General features: G+C 43.8%; 1 protein-coding gene across 1 annotated transcript in view; it reads right to left on the reverse strand.

The window, feature by feature from the left end:
- The window catches only part of SLC26A4 (solute carrier family 26 member 4), a 169,310-nt gene that overhangs the window by 45,647 nt on the left and 107,200 nt on the right, over window positions 1–16,463 (reverse strand). The window contains exon 7 of the mRNA XM_078680191.1: window positions 10,034–10,116. Within this exon, the coding sequence (XP_078536317.1) occupies window positions 10,034–10,116 (83 nt within the window). The remainder of the gene's footprint in view (window positions 1–10,033; window positions 10,117–16,463) is intronic.

Genomic DNA, 16,463 nt, shown 5'->3' on the forward strand with positions numbered 1-16,463 from the left:
TAGGATAATGACGATCAATGTCTGTGGTTTAAACAATAAGGAGAAAAGACAGAAGCTCTCCGCATTGCTGCGATACTGGAGAATCGATATAACATGCTTACAGGAAACACATGTGGCAGTTAAGGACAAATTTATTTTGGACCAAATGGGGTTTGAGGTTCTGGCTTATACGGGACAAGAGGGGAGAAACAAGGGAGTGGCTATCTTGGCTAGAAAAGGTATTGCAAAAATCATAAAGAAAAAGGGAGATCATGATGGGAGATGGTTATTGTTAGATATAGAGACCACCGCAGGAAGATGTACACTGGCTTCTCTGTATGGACCAAACGAGGATGAGCCTGATCTATTTGAATTTATTGACAATGAACTAGCGGTGTGGCCAGAGCCTGTGATTTGCTGCGGGGACTTTAATATTAATGGATTCAATGGTCTAATAAATGGGAGGGGGGGCAGATATCAAGGGAGGAAAAAGAAGGTGTTCAAAGCTGTACAAAATCTGGCTCTCCATAATGCATTGGTGGACGCATGGGCGGAATTCAATCCTGTAGGTACAGGCAGCACTTTTTACTCAGCTCCTCACCAAACAATAGCCAGGCTGGATTATTTTTTTATCTCCAGTTCACTTGTTGGCAGAGTTAAGATAGAATGTTTTCCCAGAATAGTGTCAGACCACAATCCGTTGGTTTTAAACTTAGCAGCGCTCCAAAAAACAGAAAAGGTAAACTCAACATGGACGTTTGAGAGAGGGTTGCTGAAGGAGGAGGAATATATTACTAGAATGAAAGAATGGATAACGCAATTCTGGGACATAAATAGATACTCAGCCTCAGCAGATATGGTGTGGGACAGTTTCAAGGCAGGGGTGAGGGGAGAGACACTAAGTTATACTCTGGTAAGACGCAAGCAGGAAAAAGAGAAGGTGGAAGAGGAGATTAGAACTCTGATGGGTCTGGAAAGAGCATTAGTGGAAGCAATTGATAGGAAAGATCCCATTGATCAGATTTTGGTGGCCATGGAAGTACAGAAGGCAGAAACGGGGGTGTCCCTGGCACAGAAAACAGCAAGGAATTACTTAGCAAAAAAAGAGAAATGTTATGAATTCAACGAGAGGGTCGGCCACTTGCTCGCAGTTAGAACTAGGCAAACGTTAGCAGCAGGGGAGATAAAAGAAATTAAGGATTCTACAGGGGCAATTGTCAATAAAGGGGGGGAGATACAGGAGGTATTCAGAAGATTTTATGAGGTGTTATATGAGCAAGACACAACTAACGACAACATAGAGGTAGAAAGCTGGGAATATCTTAGGCAAGGTACACAGGAGGGGTTGAGTATTGAAGAAAGGGACAAGCTAGATGCTCAATTAACAGTTCAGGAGATAGAAGAGGCGATTTTCAGCTTACCATCCGGGAAAGCATCCGGTCAAGATCAAATTCCTGTAGAATTCTATAAAACATTTTGGGACGTGTTGGCTAAGGATATTTGGGTAATCTGTTGCTTGGCACAGGGGGGCAGAATAGTCCCTCAGTCATGGGCGGGCGCGGATATAATCGTGATCCTGAAGAAAGACAAACCCCCCATTGAACCAGGCTCCTATAGGCCAATAACATTGTTGAACGCTGATGCAAAAATATTTTCCAAAGCTCTGGCTAATAGGTTGAGCAAGGTAATAGAAAAAGTGGTCTCTTCTTCACAACATGGCTTCATACCGGGGAAAGGAACTACCCAACACACTAGGCAGCTAATCACTATTTTAGACGCTGCAGAGGCCGCAGGAGACCCTGTCGCGGCTATATTTTTGGATGCCGAGAAGGCTTTTGACAGGGTCTCCTGGGCATACCTATGGAAGGATCTAGAGTGGGCTGGTATAGGCGGAGGATACAGAACAGCAATCCAGGCACTTTATAAACATCCTAGTGCGCGGATACGTATCAATAGATCCTATACCAATACAGTACAGATTAGACGGGGGACTAGGCAGGGATGCCCAGCCTCACCCTTATTGTTTGCGATATATTTGGACCCCTTTTTAAGAAGACTCACGCAAAATAGGGGGATTACTCCAGTTATATTGCACGAGGAAGAATATAAATTATTTGCGTATGCAGATGACGTAGCTGTCATTACTCCAACACCAGAGGAATCACTGAAAGAAATAGAACAGGAGGCAAAGAAGTTTGGTAAGGTTTCCGGGTACCTAATAAATAGGGGAAAGACACAAATTGTCCAGAACAGATTCACTGTATTTACAGACACAAGAGTAACTCCGGAGGCAAGGTATTTGGGGGTCAGGGTGACTGCAGAGCTAGAGAAATTAGTGGAGATAAATATGGAACCTCTATTGGGAAAGGTTAAAAGTAATATGGAGAGGGTAAATAATCTACACTTGACTCTCATGGGACGAATTAATTATATCAAAATGGTGACTTTTCCTAGATTTTTATATTTGTTTAGAGCAATTCCGCTATATTTTGAAGCGATATGGTTTAATAGAATAGAATCAACAATAAATAAACTAATCTGGGCACAGGGGAAAACACGCAGGGCATACCGCTTTTTGACACTACCACGACAGAGGGGAGGCTGGGGTGCACCCGATTTTAAATTTTACTACTGGGCATCAGCACTCCAATATTCCAAAGGTTTACTAGGTGGAAGTATACAACAAGGGGAGAGAGCACACTTAAGCAATGTTTATGAAGCACTCCTGGGAAAGGCAGCAGAGAATGCCTTAGTAACAACTGTTGACTACGCCTACTTCAAACACACAAGATTTAAGACCCTGAGTGCAATCTACAAAGTTTGGAGAGCAGTAAAGAAAAAATTGGGGCTTGGGAGATATAACAGATACCTCAGGCTGTATTTGAATCAGGATCTCCCATCAGAAATCTTCAGGGACACAGTCATGAAAGAATGGGACGAAAAAGGGATTAAGAAACTGGGAGACTTAATGGATTTAGGAGGAGGGCTTCTAATGTTTCAAGATATACAGCATAAATATAAAATAACAGGGAACAGCTTTTTTAAATACTTGCAAGTGCGGAGCTTCTTTCACACAAAAATAGGGGGTACAGGAGGGATGACAAGCTGTAGGATAATGGAATTTATGGGAAGCAGCTTAAAGTGTTCAATTAGGCAGCTGTATGCGGAGCTGCAGGCTCTTAAAACAGACGATAGAGAGAGGTATAGTAACAAATGGGGCGAGCAAGTGAGAGCCCGTCCAGAAGATCTGCAAACCTCATTAGACCTTGGCCGCTCCATTCTATGCTCAGCTACACTACAAACTCAACATTATAAAACCATCTATTCATTATATCATACACCTGCTAAGATCGCTCAATGGGGGGGAACCACGGGGATAACATGTCCGCGCTGCAATGCAACAGGGGCCAACATCACACACATGTTTGCACAATGCCCGCAATTATACACCTTAAAATTGGCAATAGAGGAGTTTTTGGGAAAGTCATTAGGAATTGAAACCAAACTTACTGATGAACTGATAATGTTGGGTATAAGTGTAGGAGAGAATATTGTATACTCAGAATTTCTATTTATTGCGACAGCAGTATTTAGGATAATTGTAGCCAAAGCTTGGAAAGAGAAGGCAGCACTGTCGTTTCAAATCTGGATGGCAAGGTTACTTTCTACTTATAATCTAGAGAGGGCTATATACGACAGGAAAGGCAAAAAGGCAAGAGCCCTGGGGGGTAGGATATGGCTTCCCATTGATCAATGGAAGAGTGGGAAGAGTTAAAAAAAAAAAAAAAATAAATAAAATATGTTTTCTTTGTTTATTTGGTTTGATTTGTGAAATTTGCACAGGCGATAAGCATGTACCACATGATGTATTTTATTTATGCTGCTTCTATCTTTTGTATATGTATAACCGTCTAAAAAACAAATCTGTACAGGGGTGGAAAAACTCGTTGTAACATTCAAAAGACTATGGTTGTAATAGAAAAAAGGGGGGAAAAATCGAATAAAAATATTAAAAAAAAAAAAAAAAAAAACATACAAACGTCCAAAAGGTGCTGGCTCACGTGTCACACCAGACTGAGATGGCATGCCGGTAGCCGGTGCCTGCGTTACCCGCAAAATATGCGAAACCAAGGCCCACTCAGGAAAAAGTATGAGCCCGACATATGCTAGGGCAACAACATGATATATATATATATATATATATATATATATATATATATATATATATATATATATATATATATATATATATATATATATATATATATATATATATATATATATATATCTGAGCTCCAACTACCAGTTCCCACTAGTTGAGTCAGCACACGAAAGCACACGAAAGGTGGTAAGCCTTTTAATCAAGGTATGGGAAGGCTTCTGTTCTCTGCTAGGATAAGACAGTCAATTCCTCCGCCTGACGCGTTTCGTAATTCTTACTTCCTCAGAGGCTTGTGGAGTTGAATGCGTGCATCATGGTTAAGTCCCTTTAATGTTATTGATTACGCCCTCGGATTGGCCAGTCAAATGACTGTTGCATTGTGGGGATTGAAGTCCTGATGTTTACTTCCGTTGATGGTGGCACTAATTTCTGTCATCATTTCAAGCCCGCAGATGGGCCGCAGCTAACAGTGACTTCCCTCAATCCCGCGTGTGTGGCCCACAGGTTGGCGTGGAGCATTCCAGGCCACGTGACCCTCACTCTTCGGGCAGTGCGCGACTCAGCGGCCGGGCAGCCGCTTAACATCTGAGCTCCAACTACCAGTTCCCACTAGTTGAGTCAGCACACGATCGCACACGAAAGGTGGTAAGCCTTTTAATCAGGGTATGGGAAGGCTTCTGTTCTCTGCTAGGATAAGACAGTCAATTCCTCCGCCTGACGCGTTTCGTAATTCTTACTTCCTCAGAGACTTGTGGAGTTGAATGCGTGCATCATGGTTTCAGTCCCTTTAATGTTATTGATTACGCCCTCGGATTGGCCAGTCAAATGACTGTTGCATTGTGGGGATTGAAGTCCTGATGTTTACTTCCGTTGATGGTGGCACTAATTTCTGTCATCATTTCAAGCCCGTGGATGGGCAGCAGCTAACAGCGACTTCCCTCAATCCCGCGTGTGTGGCCCACAGGTTGGCGTGGAGCATTCCAGGCCACGTGTCCCTCACTAATCGGGCAGTGCGCGACTCAGCGGCCGGGCAGCCGCTTAACATCTGAGCTCCAACTACCAGTTCCCACTAGTTGAGACAGCACACAACCGCACACGAAAGGTGGTAAGCCTTTTAATCAGGGTATGGGAAGGCTTCTGTTCTCTGCTAGGATAAGACAGTCAATTCCTCCGCCTGACGCGTTTCGTAATTCTTACTTCCTCAGAGGCTTGTGGAGTTGAATGCGTGCATCATGGTTTCAGTCCCTTTAATGTTATTGATTACGCCCTCAGATTGGCCAGTCAAATGACTGTTGCATTGTGGGGATTGAAGTCCTGATGTTTACTTCCGTTGATGGTGGCACTAATTTCTGTCATCATTTCAAGCCCGCGGATGGGCCGCAGCTAACAGCGACTTCCCTCAATCCCGCGTGTGTGACCCACAGGTTGGCGTGGAGAATTCCAGGCAACGTGTCCCTCACTCTTCGGGCAGTGCGCGACTCAGCGGCCGGGCAGCCGCTTAACATCTGAGCTCCAACTACCAGTTCCCACTAGTTGAGTCAGCACACGACCGCACACGAAAGGTGGTAAGCCTTTTAATCAGGGTATGGGAAGGCTTCTGTTCTCTGCTAGGATAAGACAGTCAATTCCTCCGCCTGACGCGTTTCGTAATTCTTACTTCCTCAGAGGCTTGTGGAGTTGAATGCGTGCATCATGGTTTCAGTCCCTTTAATGTTATTGATTACGCCCTAGGATTGGCCAGTCAAATGACTGTTGCATTGTGGGGATTGAAGTCCTGATGTTTACTTCCGTTGATGGTGGCACTAATTTCTGTCATCATTTCAAGCCCGCGGATGGGCCGCAGCTAACAGCGACTTCCCTCAATCCCGCATGTGTGGCCCACAGGTTGGCGTGGAGCATTCCAGGCCACGTGTCCCTCACTCTTCGGGCAGTGCGCGACTCAGCGGCCGGGCAGCCGCTTAACATCTGAGCTCCAACTACCAGTTCCCACTAGTTGAGTCAGCACACGACCGCACACGAAAGGTGGTAAGCCTTTTAATCAGGGTATGGGAAGGCTTCTGTTCTCTGCTAGGATAAGACAGTCAATTCCTCCGCCTGACGCGTTTCGTAATTCTTACTTCCTCAGAGGCTTGTGGAGTTGAATGCGTGCATCATGGTTTCAGTCCCTTTAATGTTATTGATTACGCCCTCGGAACGGCCAGTCAAATGACTGTTGCATTGTGGGGATTGAAGTCCTGATGTTTACTTCCGTTGATGGTGGCACTAATTTCTGTCATCATTTCAAGCCCGCGGATGGGCCGCAGCTAACAGCGATAACAATAACGTTAAAGGGACTGAAACCATGATGCACGCATTCAACTCCACAAGCCTCTGAGGAAGTAAGAATTACGAAACGCGTCAGGCGGAGGAATTGACTGTCTTATCCTAGCAGAGAACATTAGCCTTCCCATACCCTGATTAAAAAGGCTTACCACCTTTCGTGTGTGGTCGTGTGCTGACTCAACTAGTGGGAACTGGTAGTTGGAGCTCAGATGTTAAGCGGCTGCCCGGCCGCTGAGTCGCGCACTGCCCGAAGAGTGAGGGACACGTGGCCTGGAATGCTCCACGCCAACCTGTGGGCCACACACGCGGGATTGAGGGAAGTCGCTGTTAGCTGCGGCCCATCCGCGGGCTTGAAATGATGACTGAAATTAGTGCCACCATCAACGGAAGTAAACATCAGGACTTCAATCCCCACAATGCAACAGTCATTTGACTGGCCAATCCGAGGGCGTAATCAATAACATTAAAGGGACTGAAACCATGATGCACGCATTCAACTCCACAAGCCTCTGAGGAAGTAAGAATTACGAAACGCGTCAGGCGGAGGAATTGACTGTCTTATCCTAGCAGAGAACAGAAGCCTTCCCATACCCTGATTAAAAAGGCTTACCACATTTCGTGTGTGGTCGTGTGCTGACTCAACTAGTGGGAACTGGTAGTTGGAGCTCAGGTGTTAAGCGGCTGCCCGGCCGCTGAGTCGCGCACTGCCCGAAGAGTGAGGGACACGTGGCCTGGAATGCTCCACGCCAACCTGTGGGCCACACACGCGGGATTGAGGGAAGTCGCTGTTAGCTGCGACCCATCCGCGGGCTTAAAATGATGACAGAAATTAGTGCCACCATCAACGGAAGTAAACATCAGGACTTCAATCCCCACAATGCAACTGTCATTTGACTGGCCAATCCGAGGGCGTAATCAATAACATTAAAGGGACTGAAACCATGATGCACGCATTCAACTCCACAAGCCTCTGAGGAAGTAAGAATTACGAAACGCGCCAGACGGAGGAATTGACTGTCTTATCCTAGCAGAGAATAGAAGCCTTCCCATACCCTGATTAAAAAGGCTTACCACCTTTCGTGTGTGGTCGTGTGCTGACTCAACTAGTGGGAACTGGTAGTTGGAGCTCAGATATATATATAGATATATATACATCCATATATATATATATATATATATATATAGATATATATATATACACATCCATTTATATATATATATATATACATATATATATATATACACATATACATACATATATATATATATATATATATATATATATATATATATATATATATATATATATATATATATATATATATATATATATATATATATATATATATATATATATATATGTAGTGAACAAGGCGGACGGTCATTTTGTAAATACATTTCTTTGATCTTAAAACCCACGGAGTCGGTGCCTATTTTGAAAATTGCTGAACCAGGATTGGAATATATAGCTCTTGTAGACTTCCACTATCTATGGCAGTGCTGAATCAAGAGCACCTTGGGAGAATGTATTTGGAACAGTGTGCAAAACGCAGGCACCAAGCCAACAAAGTATTTTACATTGAGAAGCATTGCACCCTGAACTGACGTGAATTTTCACTTTTGGTGCATTATGGGTAATGAAGGACTTTTGTATTTTAAACATTCAGAGGTATGCACCTTTAAATTTGACCACTTGGCAAAACAACCCACCCTTCAATGATTAAGGCTAATTAGCCGAAACGCGTCTGGAAGTGATTCTAATCTGCCGCCCTATGTTTAATAAAGAGCACTGCTATCTCTGATGTCGAGTCTTGGCATTTCCTTGTGCTAGTGGACAGAAGCAGGTTGCTCCTTTTCCTGCGACGCCGAGACCGCCCTCCCTGGGTCGGTGGCCCCTCAGCAAGGAGAAACTTTGGTGATATATATATATATATATATATATATATATATATATGCACACAAATAGCAGTTCTCTTCACATATATACATAAATATATATATATTTACTTCGCTTTCGAAAAAGAATATCCGGGACACCCAGGGATGCTTAAACAAATGTATTCGCCAAAGTTGCTCCTCACCAACGCGTTTAAAATTTGTTTAAGCATCCCTGGGTGTCCCAGATATTCTTTTTCAAAAGCGAAGTAAATATATATATATTTATGTATATATGCCATACAACGAACCAAATTATACTTCACTTTAATTTCCTAAAAAGTATAATTAGCCAATCTGGTGTGCGGTAACAAAGGAAGCATGAAGGAAATAAAGAGTGAGCATATGTTGTAACTGCTGGAATGGCTGGAGTGAAGCATTAGAAGTGGTAGGACAGATTTTTAGATCTGGGGCTGGTGGTGGCTAAGAAAAGATGGATGTCTAAAGATCCCCCAAAACCAGTAGCCTGGACCCCGCTCTGTACTGAACCGGGTTAGAGCAGGGGCGGCATCCCTCCGGAGGGAAGACACCTTAGGGCTGCTCCAATTTCCCATTGCAGATAGCTGGAACTCTATACTAATGGTGTTGCAAATGAACATGCTCCCTGATCCGATAGAGAATCGCCCACAGAATGAGGAACCGGGGATTACTTGAGGAGTCAAGACAAAGTTCACCCTGATAGAGCACACATGGTGGGAATGTTAATGTATTGGAAATGATGATTTCTTTTTGCTGTAATCCAGAGACATGTGGTGGGTGTCTGGTGGGTTCGCTGTACACGGAAACGCCTGAAGTTTAGTAATGTTTGTTCCTGTTGATGGGTTACAATTTGTATGTTCTTTCACAATATGTTTGAGGCTGGTGATAATGGCATCCTGTCATTGCTCTCCTGCATAGGCCATGTTTAGTGGAGCAAACCTTTGGACTCACCTTGGTACTTCTGGTATAAACATGTAGACTACTGATCTGCGATTGAGTTTACTGATGCTATTGCAAAATTGGCAATTATAAAAGTGTGGGTGTATTGTACATAGGGATTGCTGCCCACACATGGCTATGCATGCATATTGTAGATGGTGTGGAGGACAACTAATGATAATCCCTTGGGGTGACACTAGGATTGTGGGACATTTATGCATGTAATATACAGGTGAAATGTACTTTTTACATTCTAAAAATCAAAAAACAGATCAGACAATTTTTTAGCAGTTGTAGGATGGCCTTCTCTATGGGAATCTCAGTAGGAAACTATGGAATATGATACCAAAGATTGAATGAGTGACTGTCATCAAACACTTATTTGAATGGGTTGCTAATAGAAACCGAACAACAGAGAGGATACTCATTTTTTGAATTCTTCAAATGAGCTTGTGTGATCAAGCTGCAAATTTGGGCCAACATTACCACCTAAACTGGACCCCTCAGTGATCTTATAGCTGATTCAGCAGACCCTCTTTCTGCCAGAGCTCTGCAAGTTGCCCACTGCCCCAGTGCCTGCCTGGCTCTACCAAATGCTATGATTTACATTAAATGACGCAGAACACTGGGGAGAAGAGAAAACTGTGAAATAACATACATACTGCAAAAGAAGATAACTGTTGCAGGTTTTCGCTAAACAAAGAGAAATTCACTCACCCTCTTGGAATGGTTTTCACAATGCCAGCATTGTATTTTCCCGCAAGATTAGCTCCATACGAAATTCCTGTTGCCACGATTGTCTTTGGATAAAATAAAACAAACATCCAAGTGAATAATACATTATTTAGGTTACACTATATTTTATTGTTATTTATCATTGCATCTTGGCTCTCAAAGGTGTAGCTGTCAGTACCTCTTGCTGTTCCTAATCTCGACAATCAGCTGTCGAGAAGGAAGACAACAGGTACTTGCTCCTCCTGGTAGTACCAGTCTTGTGTGGGTTCCTGGATGGAACAGAGTGGGAGCCAGCACAGCACCATTCCCATGCTTTGCAACTCAGGCTTCTGCACCTTCAATGGCCATTGTGGGGTCTTGCAAGTGATGACCCTTTGTGGGGGCTCCTGAACATAGAGAGTGCAAGTTGTGTGCATTCTCCACATCATCTAGTAAGAGGCAGCAGCACCGCCGACCCCTGCCCCACAGCTTAGCAAGGACCAGAGCTGAGAGCAGCCGCTGACACCACCAGACAGGAAGGTCATTTCAGGGATGGTTATGTGTGTATATCCAACAAGGAGCACAGAGGGAAAAATTAGAACCCGAGTCGCCCTCCACTCATATAGTCATTCAAACAACAATGACCGGGTCCTCATAGGCAATTGTACATAAATTCAAACGTATAACTCTTATTGTAATTTTACAATATTCTCCCCTTCCCTTAATTGCACTAGAGGTAGAGAGTACCACGTTTCTTGCCAATTTAAAAAGGCCGTATCCCAATTGTGACAGTCTGAATGGAAGCACCAAACAATAGTGTATACTACTGTGAAAAAAGTGTGCAAAGGCAAGATGACCCCTCACGGGCGAACCACCGTCGGAATACCTGATAGGTACTCACCAGATATGCCCTGTTCTCATCATCGGCGGTCATCAAGCCAAAAGTGAATGCGTTCAAAAACAAAGAATAAGTGCAGTGAAAAACGAACAAAAAGTGTAGTTAAAAAGCATAGGCGTGCACGATTACTACTTCTTTATTCTTTGACTTCGTGCCACCTACCAGGTTAAAAAGCAAGGTTGGCTGCTAAACATTCATACCAGTTAACACAAGCCAACTGGTAGGTGGCACGAAGTCAAAGAATAAAGAAGTAGTAATCGTGCACACCTATGCTTTTTAACTACACTTTTTGTTCGTTTTTCACTTGACTTATTCTTTGTTTTTAAACACATTCACTTTTGGCTTGATGACCGCCGATGATGAGAACTGGACATATCTGGTTGATGAGAACAGGGCATATCTGGTGAGTACCTATCAGGTATCCCGACGGTGGTTCGCCCGTGAGGGGTCATCTTGCCTTTGCACACTTTTTTCACAGTAGTATACACTATTGTTTGGTGCTTCCATTCAGACTGTCACAATTGGGATACGGCCTTTTTAAATTGGCAAGAAACGTGGTACTCTCTACCTCTAGTGCAATTAAGGGAAGGGGAGAATATTGTAAAATTATGATAAGAGTTATACGTTTGAATTTATGTACAATTGCCTATGAGGACCCAGTCATTGTTGTTTGAATGGTTATGTGTGTGCCTGTGCGTAGAAAGGCCCATGTATATGTCAGAGTGTGTCTCTTTATATGTGTATATATATATGTAAGCATGGTGTGTACTACAGTGCACCTGTGCATGTGTATGTGTACATGTGTGTGGGCTTAGAATGCAGGTGGTGACCTTGCACATGGTAGTATAGTAGACAGGCCTTCTAGTCACTGATACTGTTTTTTGTGAGTTCAGCAACGCTGCATGTTTTTGGATTCAGTTCTTAGCTTTCTACGGGTAGGTGACTACACAGTGGGCGAGATGTTCCCTCAGACTTTTCTTTACAGGTTGGTTCTGAAAGTTGCTCCATGAATACAAACAGACACTGCTGCACTACTCTGGTGAGTTAGAACAAAGGGGAATGAAGCAGGATGTTTATGAAAGCAAAACGGCAGGACATGCCAAACCAATAACTTCAATAAGTACATTGCGCTCGGATATAATAACCTATGCTTTCGATAATTGCAGTTGTGCTGTAAAATATGAATTGTAAAACTGTAAAAATGTATCGTTTCTTATAAACATTTTTATCACTTTTTTCAAAAGTAGATCAGAGCACATTTCAGATCAATAAAAGTATTTGAGATCTTTAACATAGGTTGTGCTTGGATGTGCTCCCAACAAACCACTGTGAGTCACCATAGTAAGTGCAAACACACTAAAGTGTGTAATTGTGCATGAGTGAATAAGGATTCAAACAGTTAGAACCAAGAACCTTAATATACAGTCTTGCCCTGGAACAGTAGTCCTTCACTCAAAAAAGTCCATGTGAGGATATAATCACAGTTATTTCTTGCACCCCCTCAGATAGTCAATCGTCCACGTTTAGCCAACGTCCGCCTCTACTGAATGTTGGAGAAATCCTTTCTAAGTCCTTCTAGGTCCTACACCCTTGTTCCACTTGATATCGACATGTTTCAAACTCACTCCCTTCTGAAGTCTCCTCAGGACAGGGGCTGTGTAGGTAATTTCTGATTCTGTTATGTGGACATTAACCATGGGGAAGACGTGGCTTTAGAGTTCTTAATTAAGGCATCTTGGGAATGCTATTTGGCATATGGTGAAGGTTCATGAACCACGTGCCAAAGATCTGGAGGATGAGCTGGGTAGTATTATAGTTAGTAGCAGAAATACGATGCATATACACTTAGGGCCAGATTTAACATCCCTAGCTCTTTTGGCCCGGTGCCACGCACCTGCTGCACCATTTAAATCAAGCCCCTTTTAACCACAAGGTAACTGCAATTTTGACTGCCTGTTAAGTAGTAGGGCCAAAAGCTCTATGGACCCCACTAAACACATATTATTCCTAAATTTTACTACTAAACAGTCACAAGTGCAGGTATCAAGCAGGCACAAGGGTCATGATTACAATGGAGCAGCAGGTGCAGTGACACCTTGGCCAAAAGCTCCAGGCACAACACTAAACACCTAATATTGCTATATTTTACTACTAAGCAGGCAGTCACAAGTTCAGTTACCTTACAGGCAACAGATTTATGATTGAAATAATGCAGCAGCTGTAGTGGCACAGAGCCAAAAGTTGTCATAACTCCTCTAAACATCAAATATTGTTATATTTTACTACTTAACGGGCGTTCATAAATGTAGTTATCTTACAGCCACTAGGGTCATGTTTGCATGGTGCAACAGGTGCAGTTGCACTGGGCTCAAAAGTTTTCAGAACTCCACTAAACACCTAATATTGCTATATTTTACTACTAAACAGGCAGTCACAATTGCAGTTGCCTTGCAGTTAAAGGGTGCATGATTAGAATGGTGCACCAGAAATAGTCAATATTGAAAGTGTCAGTTCATCATCTTCTTTTATTGAGAATTTATTGATCGTAAAAATCAGCCATCAGCCAACGCGTTTCGTTCCTTTTCACAGTAGGAACTTCGTCAGGGCTCCAAATAATAAATAGTATGGTCACGTTTGTAGATGAGATTCGTCGTAGCAGTATCAGGATGGTCACCCCAGGGTCAGGGTATAAGGTAAGTTCCTGTCCCAGCTACTAATCTGAGTCCATGTGTTTGAAGGCGGGAGCAGGATCACCCAGGTCAGCTGCCGTTAGTTTTCTGTGTTATTATCATTAAAATGGTGCAGCAGCATCAGGGCCAAAAGTTGTCATAACGCCTCTAAACACCAACAATTGCTATGTTTAAATACATGGCTTGATGAAATATTTTGTGTAACAAAATAAAAAGCACATATGTTATGATGCTGCACTGTCCTGTACCAGTGAACATGCACGTTTGTGTTTTGACTTATATTTAAATACTAAACAAGCAGTCACAAGTGCAGTCACCTTGCAAGCACTAGGGTCATGATTGCAATGGTGCAGCAGGTGCAGTTAAACTGAGGCTGAAAGCTCTAGGAATCCCTCTAAACACCAAATATTGCTATACTGCATGTAATCTTCTCTGTCCTCGGTACAATCTCACATCTAAGGGTGGCCGAGCCTTTTCTAGCACTGTCCCTCCTGCATGGAACCTTCTTCCGGCCGAACTTAGGAAGGAAACAAACCTATTTTTGTTCAGGAAAAAGCTGAAGACAGTGCTTTTTGTGGAGGCGTGGGGGCTTCTGTGATCTGCTCGTTTACCTACCGATGTTGGGTATCCGCTGATAGCGCTTAGATACCCCAGGGTGATACAGCGCTCTACAAGCTTATAATAACATAACATAACATAACATATGTTACTACTAAACAGGCAGTCACAAGTGCAGTTATCTTGCAGGTAATAGGGTCATGTTTTAAATGGTGCAGCAGGTATAGTGGCACCAGGGCCAAAAGATTTCAGAACGTTTGAGAACACATCAATATTGCTATATTTTACTACTGAACAGGCAGTCAAAATTGCAGTTACCTTGCACTTAAAAGGGGCTTGATTTAAATGGTGCATCAGATGCAGTGGCACCAGGGCCAAAAGCACTAGGGACTCCATTAGACACAGATTATTGCTAAATGTTACTACTTAACAGACAGTCACAAGTGCAGTTATCTGTTAGGCACTAGGGTCATGATTACAATGGTGCAGTGGCAACAGGCTTGTTAGAAACGGGACCCCCGGCCGGCCAACGCTCACGCCAAGGTCAGTCAGGGATCACCATTTCTAAGGTCAGGGCAAGGGAGTCACACACCAAGGCAACCCCTGCTCACCCTCTAGGTAACGTGGCGCGAGCAGCAAGGCTAATCTCGGAGGCGATGTGTAAAGCGTTTGCGCGCGCACCCCAGCGGCAACACCCTAGGCCCACCACAAAGGAAACTCCACACAAGGTTATATCAAAAATAGCCTTTGTATTATAATAATAAAAACACATTAGATAACACACACACTTTACAATGTGCCAACAGGCACAGGCAAGATTTACAAGGGATTATGTACAGGACAGGGCCACCTGGACCACTGTCAGGGGTATGCACTTTTTAGAAATAATACTTGTAGGTATAACACTTTAGCACATCAACATATAATGACTGTAACACAGAAATAGTAAATGTAGCATACAACCAGTAACTACTGGTAAAGGGAAAATACCTCCTACGCCACCCTAAACACTGTAGGGAAATCACGCAGGGAACTAGGACCTTATCATCAGGACCTATGGAAGGAAAACCTATCACCTAAGCAAGTCACATTTAGCAAAGGGAAGGAAACCTAAAATAATCACCTAAGCAAGTCACATTTAGCAAAGGCAATAAAACATCAACAATCCTCTAAGCAGGTCACTTTTAGCAAAGGGGAATAAAAACATAAACAATTACCTAAGCAGGTCACTTTTAGCAAAGGTAAACAAACATTCCTCTAAGCAGGTCACTTTTAGCAAAGGGGAATAAACCATAAACAATTACCTAAGCAGGTCACTTTTAGCAAAGGTAATATCAAACAATCCTCTAAGCAGGTCACTTTTAGCAAAGGGGAATAAAAACATAAAGAATCACCTAAGCAGGTCACTTTTAGCAAAGGTAATAACATAGACAATTGCACATGAAACATTAAAACACATTCAGAGGTGCAGGTAGAACATTTGCACAGAAATCACATAAGCAGTAAATCATAAATTGCGCAGGGTGCATGTAGCACAACACTAGAAATGTCCCTCAGGCCAACTGGCCTCGAAAGGGGCTGAAATGCCCTGAGTCTCAATGTCAGGGAAGGCTGCGCAGGCAGCACAGCACACAAAGCCTAACCGTAGCAACTGTCCACTAAGTGCTGGACAGTTGTGAATCACAAATGGGCACACGTTGGAGCCTCGTGGGCTCAAGAACACAGGTGACTGGCACCTAAGAGCTTCAGCGCTCTTAATCAATAAAATGCCCCCCTCGAGCCTCTCTCAGGGCTCTAAATCAATGTGGCCAAGGAGCCTCTCAGGGCTCGTAAACCAACTGCCCCTCGAGCCTCGGGGCTCGGCAAACAACTGGCGCCTCAGAGCCACGGGGCTCTACAATAACTACTGGGCGGGAGCCTCTCAGGGCTCGTGGAAATCAAGGTGTGCCCCCTTTAGCCTCTCGGGCCCGTAAAATAACTGTGGCTGGAGCCCCTCGGGCTCAAAGAACAAGAATGGCCCCTCTCGTTGGAGTCCCTCACGGGGGACTCAGAATCAAATAATGCCCCAAGGAGCCTCGTGGCTCCAATCACCATGGAATGCCCCTTCTCTCCTGCGGAGCGGCCTGCTGCCAACCGGGGCCGCTCTGCACACAATGCAGACGCCTCTCACTCACCGGGACGGCGGGGACGCTCCGACTCTGCTCCTGGGTGGCTCTTCCTCTGCCGGGCTCTCCCTTTGCTCGGGAGCCTCGGGCCGGCCGGCTGCTTCTCTACTCGCTGCTTGGCT

The sequence above is a fragment of the Lissotriton helveticus genome, chromosome 1_1, assembly GCF_964261635.1.
Source record: "Lissotriton helveticus chromosome 1_1, aLisHel1.1, whole genome shotgun sequence".
NCBI classification, from domain to species: Eukaryota; Metazoa; Chordata; class Amphibia; order Caudata; family Salamandridae; genus Lissotriton; species Lissotriton helveticus.